This window comes from Spermophilus citellus, assembly GCF_964194105.1.
Source record: "Spermophilus citellus genome assembly, chromosome: 4".
Lineage (NCBI taxonomy): Eukaryota > Metazoa > Chordata > Mammalia > Rodentia > Sciuridae > Spermophilus > Spermophilus citellus.
Genome location: NC_138185.1, coordinates 170,357,699 through 170,374,164, shown reverse-complemented (window position 1 = coordinate 170,374,164; position 16,466 = coordinate 170,357,699). Strand labels below are relative to the sequence as shown.

Here is a 16,466-nt window from a genome sequence, read left to right as displayed (position 1 = left end):
TTTATCACAAGCACTGAAATGATAAACTAATTCTAGGGGAAAAAAGCCCCCTGAAGATATTTCAGTAGAATAAAACTTCTATTTGTCTTACATAATAATTTATTTTCAGTTAACTAATCTAGTTGGCCACACTCAAAGTACTGCAAGTAATTGTTTTTTAAATGGTTTATAGATCAAACTAATTTAAAGGCATGCAATTTCAAACAAAGAAAACATATAAGTATTAGTGAAACAGAGGCTCAAAGTCATAGGCCATTTAAAATTCCAAAATGTAAAAGATGTACCTTGATAGTTTGTAAATGATTTTTTGAATTAAAAATATGTTTTCTGAAGTAATTCTGAAATAAAAAAAAACAAAAACAAAAAAAGAAAATTAAAACAAAAAATATGGCATGGGATGAGTAGTGTATTTTGTTTCCTTGCATAATCAAGGTTTATGAAATTTTAAAAGCCCTTAGTTGAGAAATAAGATAACATAGAGGACAAAATTAAAAAAAAAATAAAATTTTACTTGCCCTTACTTCCCTTTGTAATTTAAATAGCTTAAAATGTGATTATTTGAAATCTTTACTTTTTAATTGAATTCCACCCAAAATAGAGTAACTAAAACCAGATATGTCTTTCAAACTGAAATATCAAATAACTAGACAGTATATGAAACAACAGTGTTTAGACACTGGACATGAGATAATGAAAAACAATGATCCTTGAGAAGTGGAAATCAAACTATGTGAGTTCATAATTGCTGTTTATAGACCATGATGTAAGTAGATATAACCAAAGTGAAAATGGTAGCAAATCTGACTTGAGAAGATAGAGCTGAGAACCCAGAAGACAAGGCAGATGGAGTATATCCAGGGAACAAAATATCAGAAAGAAAGCATTAGAGAGAGACAGAAACACATATAGAGTCACCCTCTAGTTTCACTTAAATTTGGAAATTTAGACTTAAAACAATTAGACTGTTTCTAAGTAACTTAACCACACTCCTCCAAAGCTCCAGAATATTTAGAGAAATGAACAAATATCCCATACCCATCAATGTAAAATTTATAATGTCTGGCACCCAAATTACCATATTTGCAAAAATCAAGAAAATAATAACCCATAAAGAAAAGAAAAATCAATAAACTGAAACCAACTAAAAATTGATATAAATATTAGTATTAGCAGATAGTAACTAAAATAGTTACAATGACTGGATTTCATGTGCTCAAAACATTAACTAAAGACATAAAGATGTTCTGTAAAAAGACTCAAATTGAATTTATAGAGGTGAGAGGCCAAACGGTTGAGATGAAGAAAACATTGAATAGGATTAAAGATAGATATCATAAAAGAAATGATTAGTGAATATAAAAACAGTAGAAACTACCCAAATTAAAACCAAATAGAAAAACTGGAAGAAAAAGTCCATGAGTTGTTTAACATCTTTAAGTGGCTTTATATAGGTATAATTGGAGGCTTGGAGAGGGGGAGCAAAAATATGTGAATAAATATTAACTAGAAAATCCTCAGCTGTTATGAAAATGATAAGCCCACAGATCCAGAAATTCAATGACCTCCAAGCAAATAAAAGATTAAAAATAAACCAAAACATATATGTGATAATTGGATTTCTCAAAACTAGTGATAAAAATAAAATCTTAAAAGCAACCACAAAGAAAACTCACACGACATACAGAAGAATAAATGCAAGCATATCCACAGATACATACTTGAAAATAATATCAACAAGAAAGTAGAATATTTTTGAAATTCTGAAAGGAAAGTAGGAATGTTGTACTCAGAGGAAATATATTTTTTTAAATGCAGTTTAAATAGATTTTTTAAAAAGGTGAAAAGAATTCATCTTTCACAAACTTGTACCTCAAGATATGCTAAGGAATGTCCTTTAGGCAAAACAAAATTGATACCAAGTGAAAGTAAATTTTTCATTTCTAAAAAACTATCAACAGGAACAAAAAGCTCCAGAAATGGTAATCATGCTGAGAACCAACTATGGAAGGCCACTCTGAGTTCAAGGTTGGAATGAGAAGGGCTGAGTGCAGCAGAGAGGAGCTTTCCAAAGTTTGGACCATTATGAATAAAATTTTTATACATTTGAACATTCTTGAATATCTCCTTCTTATACATGTCTTTTTGTAATTGAGTACACAAATACCTGTGGCTACAGAAAACACATTGCCATTTGCAGTGAAGTGTAGAACTTTCTGCTCTGAATTTATACTGACCAGTATAAATTAAAAAATACTTCCTGGTAACAAAAAGTTAACTTTTTATATCAGCAATTCTGGAAACAGGCCAGAATGGAATAAGATGGGCCAAATCACAAATAAAAGCAACTCCTTTGTATAAGTCTGCAACATCGAACTTGAATGTAGCATTTTGCCTCTTTTATTTCTTTCCCCTATAGAAACCCTCTCATTATTTATATTCCAGGACATTTCCTTCTGGATTCTTCCTCTTTCATTTTGAATAATGAACCTGGTTCACTTGCAAAAACAATATAAAATAAAATAAACACAATTGGAACTCTTTCTAATATGAAAAAAAATGATAGAAAAAAAACTATTTGAGTAAATGCAATAGTTTTATATTCACCTATAGGTAATGCTATTGATTCTGCACAGTGAAACCATTTTAATTAATATGGTGATTTTTCCAGTTTCCTTACAACTTTATCCAAATTTCAGAAGACTGGACACTGTATCCACTTATAAAAGATTTCTTATGTTTATGACTCAGATGAGACCATTCTGTTTACCAGTTACATTCTAAGGAACAGTCCCATTAGACTAAATCTGCTTTTCAAATTGAGTTCCATAATCTTCTTTAAATTTCATGGATGTCTGAATTTTTTTCCAATTAACTCTAAAACATACCATTTGGTGGGATGCTCTTTCAGTTCATCTTAATGATTAATGATTAGTTAGCGCTATATATGGTTCTATCCTTTAGTCACTTTTTTCATGTGTATACTTTTCCTTGTTAATATCAACCATTCTTGTATCTTTGTTAGCATATATAATCTTAAGACTTACAAATATGTATTTCCCTAAACTTCAGATAATCATAAACTACAATACCCCTTGCAGGTTTAAAAAATAATATTCCACCAATTTTAGAAAATGTCTAATATAGAAGTAAACATATTCATCCTTGAATCCTCTCTCTCTCTCTCTTTCCTAAAGGTAATGTGTTGCTGAATGTGATGGTACACACTTGTAATCCCAGCTACTTAGAAGACTGAGGCAGAAGGATCACAGGTTAAGGCCAGTCTGGGCAATTTAGTGAGATCCTGTCTCAGAATAAAAATGCATCCCTGGGTTCATTTTCCAGTAACAAGTTACAAATAAAAATAAATAATAGTGATAATAATAATAATAAGCATGAACATTGCTCAAGACTCCCTAGTTTGAAAATTGTTATTCATGCATTTCTACATTTCCACCTCCAAAATTTCAAACAAAAATGCTCTGTTAGGTTTTACATACAAGTATATCTTGAAATTCATCATCTTGTCTGTACCAATTCCTTAGTTTATCCTTTCAACCTATTTTATTTGTACATTACAAAGATGTCCTGGTTTGCCAGCCCCTTTTCCCTCTTTGAATCAATGAAGGAAATTGCCCTGACTGGCCTTGAATCTATGATCCTCGTGCATCAGCCTCTTAAATAGCTGGGATTATAGGCACAAGCCATCATACTAAGCACCACATTACCTTAAAACAACAAGCTGAGTCATGTATTATGTCATCTCCTGAGTAAAATCTTTCATGACTCCTCACGGCCTAATCTCCTTTGGTTCCTTAACCTCATCACTCACCAGTCCATGACTACTTTTTATGTACTGATTCCACACAAACATTATTGTTTCTCTCTGGCAGATTCTGTAGTATGACCCTGACTTGTTCAGCACTTTGCTGAGTGAACTCCTTTCTCTGCTTTGCAATTCCTCTCAGTTCAGGTTTCACCTCATACAATAAGATGTTCTTGTTTCTCCTCCCTGTTTTTGTTGTTAGGTATATCTCTATTACTGCAGTTATTACAGCATATGACTTATGTATTTAGATGTGTATTTCCACCAATCTAGATAAACAATTTTTTATCCTAAAAATGTACCTGTAGAAACCCCAAAGGTATTTTTGAATTCTTGTCTATGGGAGTAGATGATTTTTATCTAGGCACCCCATGTATGTTCATTAAAGTAATAGAAATGTCAATACAAGATTATCCTGAAGGCAATATTAATATAACTATTCTCTTAAGTCCTTGTTTTATCTGTATTTGATTTAATAATTTTGCCTTGAGGAGGCAATCATATAGGAAGCAAAATTATATATAGAAGAACATCTATCAACTCTTTATAAAGAAAGTCTCTTCGATTCTTACATATATATATAAACAGTTTAATATTAAGGATACCTTTATTAGTAATGCTTTGGGGTTCGGTCTTCCCATTTGAATTTAGTTTAATGATAACTAAATTGATAGAGTCAATTTTCACAACTGTGTTGTCCTACACAGAAATAAATAATTCTGCTATTTTCCCATAGTCAGATGATCTGAGTTACTTTTATGTATTTGTAGATAATTAGCTAGACTTACTTTCTTATTCTTTACTACTGTGAAGGAATGTATGCCTTTTTATCATCCTGGTTACATTTAGTAGTTAACCTCTAAAGCAATTAGGATTTTTACAGGTTATATTACAAGAAAGGATGTGCTACTAATTAAAAATTAGCATAATTGAAGTAGTCTCTGAATTTCTATACTCTTACCACATAAGCAATGAAATGCACCTAATGAATCACTGATAGTAAAAAACATTCAATGCTATTAATATACGCAAATGAGTATAAATATGTTGTCATAAAATGCATTTTGATCCTTTCAAAATAAGGAATAGTACTTTAGATTATATTTAATGAATTCATAGATGTTAAAGATATTTAATTACCTTTTAAAGATATGAAAATATTTCGATATTTTAAATAAATAAATATTTGGATATTATATATGTAGATATGCATATATAAATATGAATATGTATATATGTTATATAGTTATTAGAATCACTAAAGTTGTGTCATTAACTTATGGAAAGAGTTTTATGCTATATTGTTTCTAGCTATGATGGCCACTATTATAGTCAGTGAAACTTCTATGATTTATTTTTATTTTTATTTTGTTTTTGTTTTTGTTTTTTTGTGGTACTGGGATTGAACCCAGGGCCTCATACCTGATACACAAGTGCTCTGTTATCATTACTCTCTTATAATCAACCTAAGCCTTACTTCCTTTCTTTATGAAAAACAAGGATGATAAAAGTGAAAAAATAATGAAAGGGCATTATCTCAAAGAGATGCATTTTGTTAAAAGTCTATAAAATTCCATTAAGTAAAATTCAAACAGATTAATTGAGAATTGATTACCACATTCTATTATTATAAAAACCAGTACTGTTTTTCTTCACTGTATGAAATATACACATGTGATTTTATAGAAATATATAACATTTTGTCCAGGAAAATCACTTGAATTTTTACAGATTATTATTCAAACATATTACTTAATATGTGCTAATTAATAAGGGAAAGGGACATTTCTTTTTCTAAGAGAGGTTTTAGAACTAAAGAGAAACTTATCCATGTAATTTGTGTGATACTCAAATCACAGAATTTCTGAATACTTTACTATTTTCTTAAAATCTACCTTTGATGTTACACTCAAACACAGAAATTTATGATCAGAAATGACTTCTTTTCTTACCTGAAATGAAGTAATTGGATATATATTGACATGAGCCTCATTCCATCGTTGTCCTTTATTCCCACTGGAAGACCATAATGGATTCTCTATTGTTGTCTGCCCTTTCAATCGTAGATACACATTTAAAACACCTAAGAATAAAACCATGAAATTTTATTTTGTATATTTTTGGTTTTGTTTCAATTTTGCTTCTCCTGGACAAACACTTCCAACTTTTTTTTTGTTAATAAAAATTTGCAGCACATTACAGTGTTTCATTTTTCATTTCCTAACTTGCTCTTCATGACATGATCCAAAGGCAACTGTGTTATAATTTCTAGAATCTGTGAATTTGCAGGAATTAATAAGTATTTTCAGATGGAGAGAACTTTCTAGATTTATCCAAGTGGGTTCAAAATGCAATCACACATATCTTTATGAAACAGAAGTAGATTTAATACATGAAAGAAGGTGGCCATAGTAGAGAAGATATTAGCTGCTTTTGAAGATAGAGGAAAGTTCCACAAGTCAATAATACAGGCAGCCTCTAGAAGCTATAAGAAGTAAGGAAATGGATTTTCCCCCTGAATTTTCAGAAGGAACTAGTCTACTGACATCTTGATTTTGTCCTGCCATAATATGTATTTTGGATTTCTGTTCTCCATAATTATAAAAAAATAAATTTGTACTGCTTTAAGCCACAACATTTGTGATTATTTATTGTTTGTTACAGTGGCCATAGGAAACAAATATAGCATATAATCATGTACTGACTAGCTCATAGTTTAACCCTAATTGTTTTGTCTTATGTTATCATTTAGTATAGTTTTTCAGATTAATTTCATCTAAGTCTCAGTGTTCTTCTAAAAGAGTTATTTGAACATATAATTAAGATCATTTTTATTTCATCATTTGATACAGCTCTTTCAACAGTTTCATATGATGTAAATAGAAATGATAGTAAGGATGATAATAATATTAACACAATAATATATGTTAGACACTGCAGATAAAGAATTAATCTTCTAACTCCTATAAAGTATTTGGTACTATTATCCCACATTATAGATTAGAAAATTTAAAGGAGTTAAGTAATTTGATCTGTTATACAGCAAGAAAACAGTAAAGGTAGGATTTGAAATCGGAGTTTGAGTTTTATATCATAATCACTATGAAAGCAATATTTTAGTAGATAAAATTTTAAAAGTTAACTTTACTGAGATGGTAAGTTATATTAGATTTCATAATATTAAATTAAAATTGTATTAAAGGAATAAATTTTACTTGGTAACAGACAATTATTCTTTAATTATAAGGCTGATTCATTTAGCTAATATTGAATGAAGGAATGATGTATATTTATCCATACAACTTTATAGGTCTTTTTTTTTGTATTTTATACATTTTCTTTTTGCATTTTCAGGTTCTGCTTTAAAAATCTATCATATTGTATCTTTTTCCCCTTTGATGTAAGACATAACCCAGTTTTTCTTCCACAGTGCTGGCTTTATTTTTGCATGGTGTGGATTCTGTTCTTTTGTTTCTAAAACCTTTACCCTGGTACTTTAGTTCTTAGGATGTTGCACTCTCTCCTGAGCTCACTGAGCTCTTCTTCTTCTTTTTTTAAGTTCCTCTTGATCCACTGTTTTAGTTTCTTATCTTTTATTGTTTGACAAAGGTCATATTTTAAGTATGTTATAAACCTAAGGTATATACTGTACAAATTTTACTTTCACCTGAAGTTAGTCTTTCCCAACAGCTTATGCTTTTTCTATTATGTGTTTCACAAGACTCTGTATTCTGTGGAATCTTCATTGGACTCTCTCCCCTCCCTTTTCTCTGTCTGCGCATCTCTCTTCTCTATGTCAATTTTCTCTATTACTTCATATATAATACAAAGTAATTCTGTGGTATTTTTCTTCAACCACCATTGGAGCTTCTTTTGTTCAATTTTATAGAAAAATTTTCTTTCTCTTAGGTAGCATGAATCGACCATTTGGATTGAGTTAACAGAAAATTGATTCTATAATCAAATTAATAATTGGATATTTTGTTAAAATTAAAAGAGTGATCATAATTTTTACACCAAGTTATAATTTTCAAACCAAATAGTGCATAGCATCTTTAGGAATATTCTTAAAGTAAAAAATATATGTTTCAATAAAAAGCATATTACCATATATCAGTTATTATATCAATAATGATAGATTATTGTGTCAATATTTAATAAGTTATTTCTCAACCAGGGAATATACTTTGCCTGCAATTATTCTTGCATTTCTCAATTAACAATTCCTTTTAAAATACGTAACATAAATTCAGACTTCAATCACGTCAATCTATGTTTGCTGAATACATAATATGTAAACAATATTTTGCCTAGGTCTATAGAAGCCAGGTATGAATTATCTCAGAATTATAGTTGGGTTATAGCATAGACAAAATGAATGATATTTAACTGAGGTTAGATTAGATTTTAAAAGGCAATGCTATTTGTTTTATAAGAAAAATACAATAGAATTGATTGAAATAAAGCTTCCAAATTTCAAATAAGTTGAATGTCTTATGTACATAGCAATATTTGTCTCAATCAATGAACACAAACTACTCATTTATTAATGTATTTTTGAAGTGATGACAAAAACTATATTACTGGGCAAATGACTTTGAAACCTTTTCTGTAGGATTTTCTGCTCTTAATATTTATAAAACAATTAATATAGTGTCAAAAGATATTTAAACTTATGTTAGGTTACCTTGGTCAACAAAATTAAAACTTGTGAAATAGCATGAAGATATTCAAGAGAAGTTAGATTCAGCAAAGCTGATTCAGCACATTATTATTATAGTAAAAAATTCCTTAAGCGAATATGATGGATAGGGTAATATTCTTCAAAAGTAATTTTAAATCCTCAGAGATATTTTGTTTATTCTTTAGTAGGCACAAGATATTAAAATATAGAAGATTAATCATCCCCAAGGAATTTCTAATGCTGTACAGCTGGAAATAGCCAAGCAAAATTGACATTTTTCTTTCTTTCTTCTTTTTCCCCACTTGGGGAAATTAGAAAATTCTCATCTTCTCATCACTTTCCCCCAAGAATCAGGTGAGGGAATTTAAGAGGACTTTCCTCATGTCTTTTGCTTAATGATTACAGAAAAAAGGCTAAATGACCAAAGTGCTCTCAGACATTCTCTTATATCATGAATAATGATCATATTCTGAATTTTCATAGCATTTTGCAATAGCATGATTCTTAATATTATTTCATATAAATTACAGTATAAATATAATTTGCTTAAACATTACTTATCATTACTTTTGCCTACTTCTGACCTTTCATTAAGTCCTTAACATAATTTTACTTTTAATTATTTTACTATAAATATGTATTATATTTGTTTTAGATAAGTAATTTAAGTATATGTCCTAAAAGGTGCATACACATTTCCAATAGATACTTGGAATTATCAAGTTCACAAGAATTAATTTGTCATTTGGTTTACTCCAAGGTCTGGAGATCACTTGCATATAAATCAAATTTTTATTATAATCAGTAACACAGACTCATTAATTTGAGTTGCACATTTCGTGAAAGATGAGGATGTGTCTAAATTATCTTGCTCTAGGCAAGATCTATGTATATTGATAGGTAATTGTTAGCATCATTTGTTTTATACACACATACAAAGTGGGAAATTATAAAACCATTATTTTCTGCTTGAATAGAAATGACTACATGCATCCATTGATATTATTTTTCAACATATAATTGCAATGATATCTCAAACAATGTCAGTTCATTTTTTTCAAACTGTTACAATACCTTCTGGTATCAAGTTGCATTTGCATCAGCATCCAAGAACTTTTCCTAAAGCAGGGCTTTCATCAGGCTTGTCTGCTTCCCTGATCTATATCAATTCACTTATTTAGACCTTTAACTCTTTGGTTCCATCACTCTCCCCACTCTCCCATGAGAAGATCACCCTCCATTCTCATGTGTTGGCTAAACTGTCTTCCATTTTCTATTTACTTACCTCTTCTGATGGATGCTTTGCATTTCTTCTCTTCCATAGAAACTTTTATTTTATTTTAATACAGAGGGTTAAAATACCCTCTGTATTCTCTCCCTTGTTCTGACATACATTTTGTCATGTATTACTTTTAACTTTTATTTTGTTACTAATTTATTGCCCCAAATGAAAAATAAACTATTTGATGGATAAGAAAGTTTCACTATAATCCTCTTATCTTCTATGAAACCCTAAATGCTACTAGGCACAGAGCATGTACAATTTATTTTACTGAATAGAAATGAGTGACTGTTAAGACCTGTAGTTTAAAAAAATCACAAGTATTTATTTTCAATAGTTACATATTTTTTACTTTATGAAAAAACTGCTACTTTCTTTCCATTTATTCAGTTGACAAAATAACATTAACTACTATTTACACTGAGATGATACTTCTATATTTTGCAACACTAGCCTTTTTCAATAAATTCATACCATTAATTTTGTTTAAACATATTAGCTTCTACTATATATTGTTTAAGTAACCATCAGCAGTGGAGAATTGTATAGGCAATAAGTTTGTAGGCAAATGAACTAGGGATTACAGAACAGCTTTATGAGAGGGTTTGTGATAGGTGTCTGTAGTAAGATTTTGATTATTTCATGATTGGTAATAAATGATGGCTAAATTCTACCTTTCCTCTCCCTTTCTAAACACATCTCATTTAACAAAGCAGTTTACTCTACCAGTGTCTTCAGTATTGTCATATGGAAGACATTGTATTTCCAGTATTACAAACACATAGAACTTTGAAATCTTCGGGTAGTTTTTAACAGAAAGAGTGACTTAGTTTTAATTACCAAATACCCCAGGGTTTGGTTGTTAATCTCTGATATTTAAATGGAGAATAATAAGTATCCATATCTATTCCCTCAGATATCTTCTTTCATAAGAAACTTAATTTTGAGAATTTATCAGTATGCAAGAGTTTTTAAATTACACATTTATTTAATCAAGACTCTTCTAGAATCGATGCATTCAAAGCTCTGAGTCTGTGAGGATATATTATCTTAACATTATTTTTCAATCCCAAATATTCTCTCATACAGTGTTAAATTTCAAAGGGTGGACAGAATCCAAAAATTTTGAGGAATAAATACAAGATATTAGCAAGAGTTTTGATATTTCTAAATATAAACAGAAAAAAATATGGTCTTTAACCAAAATGGGAATAAAAGTGAGGACCTTAAAGCAATTCAAAATATTGGCACCCTTGCATTAATAGGATTATATCTATATCCTATTATTAAAAAAACCCACAAAAACCAAAAATACATTTAATTCCCTAGTTTAAAATCTTTGAACACCAGCATATTTGTCCAGATTTAATCCAACTCTTTTTTTTTAAGTGACAAATATATTCCCACTGTATTTAATTAATGGAAGCACTTTATCTTACTTGATTTCACTGTTGGTCATAAATTGAGCCCTGTTTGCTCCCTTCCCTTTCTCCTCAGAGGGAGCTTCTTTTTTGTAGCCACATGCTACTAATTAGTGTGCAGGTCAGGTTTGATCTGATCTCCAATCATCTACTTAGGATTCAGGTCCTTGTCAGTCTCTCCAGGGAAAGTATCAAAAGTCATTCAGTCTCCAGGAAGAGACCTGCTAAGAGGAGCCAAACTATCCACTTCTGGTGAAACATCACACATTCCCATTATTTGAGATGGTACACCCCTCATCTCGGCAGGTCTCAGTTTATAAAGTGAAATCATTTGATTCTGCATATTTTCAAAGAGAACATGATTCACCAGGGCACTGACAACTGTTCTGGGGGCTATTTCTCCAACATCTACTTTTTCTTTTTTTTTTTTTAATTTTAATATTTATTTTTTAGTTTTTGGCGGACACAACATCTTTGTATGTGGTGCTGAGGATCGAACCCGGGCCGCACGCATGCCGGGCGAGCGCGCTACTGCTTGAGCCACATCCCCAGCCCAACATCTACTTTTTCTACATGCAAAAATCTGTATCAGGTGTTTTTTTTGGCAGTAATAATGCAACAAATTTGAGGATCCAGATAGGAAACATCTATAGGCTTAGAGTGAGCACTTTCTTCTAATGATTGCTCTTTTTTTTTCTCCTTCCCTCCTTTCCTTTCAGTTTTCTCTTTCTTTTCTTCTTCTCCTTTTATCTGTTCTTTGGTGCCAGAAGATATAGTTGTTACTGGTTTAGACTGTATCACATTTTCAGAAATCATGGAATTGCAGTAAAGTACCAAATGGGAATGGTATTTGCTCCACGCCATTTTGAAGTTCTGCTTGAATTAGCTCTTGTTTCAGTTCTTCATTTCTTTCTTCCGTTTAGTATTTTCAATTAGAAGTTTCTTCTTTTTTCTCAATAGTGCCAGCAAAATTGCTTGCTCCTGAAGAAGAACCACTTGCTGCTCAAGCTATTCAATAATTTGATCCTCCTCTGCACTGTTCCATTTCAGTCTCTTTAGAACAGCATTACCAGTTGCCATATTTGCTAAGAAATGGCAGAAAAATCATGGAGTGGTAGAGAACAGCTCCAAGGACAGCACCCTAGCCAGAAGCAAACAAGGATAGCCTGCAGCACAGGGAGGCAGTGTGAAATGACCCAAGGAGGCCACAACCCCACTAAAGGCCTGAGTGCTCCAAGATCCAAGCCCACAATCTATCTTTTCCTTCCTGTCACAGTCCTAATCTCTGCTCAGCCAGACTCAGGCTTCCATTCCTCATCCAATATCACTAACTCCCCAGCACCTCTTCCTCTGGCTACCTTTTGTTTCCTGTTTCTAATCCAATTCTTTCTAAGGAATAAACTGAAATGTTGTATTAAGATAAGCTATATAACAAGTTAACTCCAGATTCCTAAAATTCCATTTCTATATTAAATTATAATACCTATCTGGATCATAATATTTCAACTCAAAATAAAAATTTTATTCTTTGGTACATTATGATTTTTCAATACATGAGATTTTTATTTGAGCAAGTTTTATATCTTTCTGGAATTACTAAGTATGTTTTGCTTTAATTTCCAGAGCACTTAGAAACAAATTCAATTTAAGTTAATAACTATGTTTTTTTTTTCTTATTTTTATAACTTATAAGGTCTTCATGATTTCTTCCATTTCCACCGTCAACTGAATACCTTCAATCCCTTTGTTGTATTTCTATTACACACAGAAGCTGGAGTATCTAGTTTGTATAATTTTTAAAACCTATTCACCCTTTGTTGTTCTAGAGCCAAATATAAATAAATCATGCTCACTGTTCTCAAAGATTATAAACAAGAAGATTTCAGTGTGGTGAACATAGATATTTGTACCAGGAGTCATGGGAACAAAAGAAACAAAGGGTTAGGAACAGTAGTCTCAGTCTCCTTCAGTTGTATTTTGAAGAAAAAATATGTTAATAGATTATTAAAAAGGAGAGAATATGTTTAATTCTATCACATAATTAAGAGGAAAAAAACTAGTTTTAATAGATATTGAGTGCTCAAATAAATATGTGTATGCAGGGTACCAACAGACATTGTTTCTGCCTCAACCATGAATCCGTTTGGCAGGACAAAAGAGTCTATAAAAAGGCCCAGGTAATAGAGCTCAATTTGAAGACTTTCAGTTGTGACTGGAATGAATTGGAGAGTTATTACAAGGAGAAGTCCTAGGATGATATATCGTTGAGGTCATATGTTACTGGTTTTAGAGATTTACCCTGGAATTGTGGACCAATAAGCAGCACTATGCACAAGAAGCTGAACATTATATCCTAAAACTCATCTCAATTCCCTGAGGACTAATACCCTCCCCTGTAACCTCTCAAATCTTCATATTCCTAATGAGCTTGTACTCCCCTGTACTACTCTCCTAAAGTTATCTACCCTTCAAACATTCACTTCTATATATATATTTTTGTAAATAAAATAGAGGTATTTATGTTTGCTGGCTGTTCTTCCATCCAGGAATGTGTCAAAAGTTACCTATCTACTAATTTTTTTTTTTTTGATTCTCACCTCACTGGAAGTAACATTAGTTTATTTCTTCAAGGCTGACCCTTGCAACCAGAGTACTAAGTTCCCAGAAGTTTCTACCCCTGAATTTCGTGTCATTAAACTTACTGTATTGACTCTTTTCTCTTTTCCTCTTACAACAGGCTTCCACAACTCCACTCTCTATTTTCTCTTTTTTTTTCTCACAGAAGAGTAGAATTCATTAATGAACTCCTTTCCCTTCCTTTTCTTTCATCTTTTTTTGAGGGGGAGGTATACTAGGGATTGAACTCAGGGCCACACTCAACCACTAAGCCACATCCCCAGCCCTATTTTGTTTTTTATTTAGAGACAGGGTCTCACTGAGTTGCTTTGTGCCTCACTATTGTTGAAGCTGGCTTTGAACTCACGATCCTCCTGCCTCAGCCTCCTGAGCTACTGGGATTATAGGTGTGCACCACCATACTGGGCTCCCTTCCTTTTCATTTGATCCAGTGAGATTAACTTTCTTGAAGCACAACTTTATTGAACCATTCTTATCAAGTTCAATGAATATATTAATGAATGCCTTTTGTATTTTTATTTCTAATTTTTTGGTATGATGATTAAATCTCACATCCCTTTCTGTAGAAACTAATAATGTATATATTCTTTCTGGTTTTTGATAAGCTTATGTCATATCTAGTGATCTCACATGAGATTCAATTTCTTTGCAAGAACATTAGAAACTCAACTGATTTATTAAGAATTAAAATGCCCAGTAGGAGTTATAGGAATACTGATATATTATTATCAATAGCCAACTGTCATATCATTTACATGTAAATCAACAGCTAAAGGTTAACACATCTATCTTTCATTTGGAAATGTTTCTTTCTTTAGTAAATGTTGATAAAGCATTTAACTAACATAAATTATATCAGTATGGCAGACTCTAAATTGTCTCCTAATAATTTCAACTTCCTGTCATTAATACTCATGTAATCTCCTCCCTGAGTATGGGCTGGAATCACCAACTCAGTTATAATCATTAGAATGCAGAAATATTATGGAATATCAATTAAGAGATTGGGTTATAAAAATTCCTCAGCATTCATTTGCTTGCTCTCTCATGTTCATTTCTTGACTTGAAAGAAGGCTGTCCATGTCATGAGACAACTCTGTGGAGAGATCTGCCAGTCAGGGAATTGAGAGAGGCTTCTCCTCAATAGCCATCAAGAAACAGACCTCAAAACCCAGAAAGTAAAAGGAAGCCTTATAAAAGCAGCAAGTGGGCTTGGAGGTATATCCCCGCAAGTTGAGTTAAATTAGACTGGATTCATTTGTCTGGCTGTTTGACAGCCATATAATGAGAGATCTTGAGCTTCAGCCACCCAGTTAAGTAATTCATATTATGGACCCACAAAAACTCTGAAATAAGAAGTACTTGTACATTTTTTTTTGTGTGTGTGTGTGTGGTGGTGCTGGGGATTAGAATTTAGGGCCTTGTGCGTGAGAGGCAAGCACTCTACCAACTGAGCTACATCCCCAGAGAAGGTAATGCTAAGTGAAGTTAGCCAATCCCAAAAAACCAAATGCCAAATGTTTTCTCTGATATTAGGAGGCTGATTCATAGTCCGGTAGGGAGGGGGAGCATGGAAGGAATAAAGGAACTCTAGATAGGGCAGAGGGGTGGGAGGGGAAGGGATGGGGGTATGGGGTGTGGAATGTGATGAACATTATTATCCAAAGTACATGTATAAAGACACAAAATGGTGTGAATATACTTTCTGTACAATCAGAGGTATGAAAAAATGTGCTCTATATGTGTAATAAGAATTGTAATGCATCCCACTGTCACATATAAATTTGGAAAAAGAGTTATAAATTTTTTTTAAAAAGAAGTACTTTTAATTTTAAGCTATAAAATTTTGGGAAAATTTGCTGTGCAGCAATATGTAAGTAATATAGTATATTTGAGTTTATTTCAAATAGGACTCTCTTGCTGGTAATGTATTACCCATTTTTGTATTATTAGACAATGATTATTCTTCTTAATGATATGCTGTCATTTACTCACAGTCAAAACCACAAGACTTATTCAAAATTATCCACAAGCAATAAATGAAATTGAGCTATTAGAAATCCAGAAAAAAATCACTCTTGAATCTGGATTTCCAAAAGAAAGAATACAATTAAAATGCAATTTGTAAAACCAGTGACTATAAGTTTACAGATAAATGAAGGTTTGAGAATAATATATGCAAAGATTGCAGGTTTCGGTATTTTTAAAACATTTTTTAAGTTGTCAATGGACCTTCATTTTGCTTATTTATATGCAGTGCTGAGAATTGAGCCAGTGCCTCACACATGCTAGGCAGGCGCTCTACCACTACAAACCCAGTCTAAGGGGTAAGGTTTTTAACTAAAAGCAACATCTCCTTAATGAAGTACAGGCACATCTTAAAGATGTTGTGGGTTCATTTCCAGACAATCACAATAAAGCAAATATTATAATACAGAGAGTCACATAGATTTTTTGGTTTCCTAGTGTGTATTAAAGTTGTTTACATCACTCTATAGCTCATTAAGTGTGCAACAGAATTACATGTAAAAACATATATACCTTAAATTTTTTAATGCTAAAAAATATGAACAGTTGATTCTCAGCAAGACATGTTCATTTTGTTGGTGGAGGATCTTG

General features: G+C 31.7%; 1 protein-coding gene and 1 pseudogene across 3 annotated transcripts in view; both read right to left on the bottom strand.

Moving 5' to 3' along the window:
* Window positions 1–16,466, bottom strand: part of MDGA2 (MAM domain containing glycosylphosphatidylinositol anchor 2) — a gene marked incomplete at both ends in the record, with an annotated part of 775,899 nt that overhangs the window by 6,911 nt on the left and 752,522 nt on the right. For both annotated transcript variants that reach the window (XM_081292268.1, XM_081292269.1), the window contains one exon: window positions 5,776–5,906. In XM_081292268.1, the coding sequence (XP_081148394.1) occupies window positions 5,776–5,906 (131 nt within the window). The remainder of the gene's footprint in view (window positions 1–5,775; window positions 5,907–16,466) is intronic.
* Window positions 11,317–12,290, bottom strand: LOC308648664 (aminoacyl tRNA synthase complex-interacting multifunctional protein 1-like; annotated as a pseudogene). Its single transcript has 2 exons — window positions 11,784–12,290; window positions 11,317–11,632 (listed from the first exon to the last, which is right to left on the bottom strand). The product of its transcript is annotated as an aminoacyl tRNA synthase complex-interacting multifunctional protein 1-like (transcript).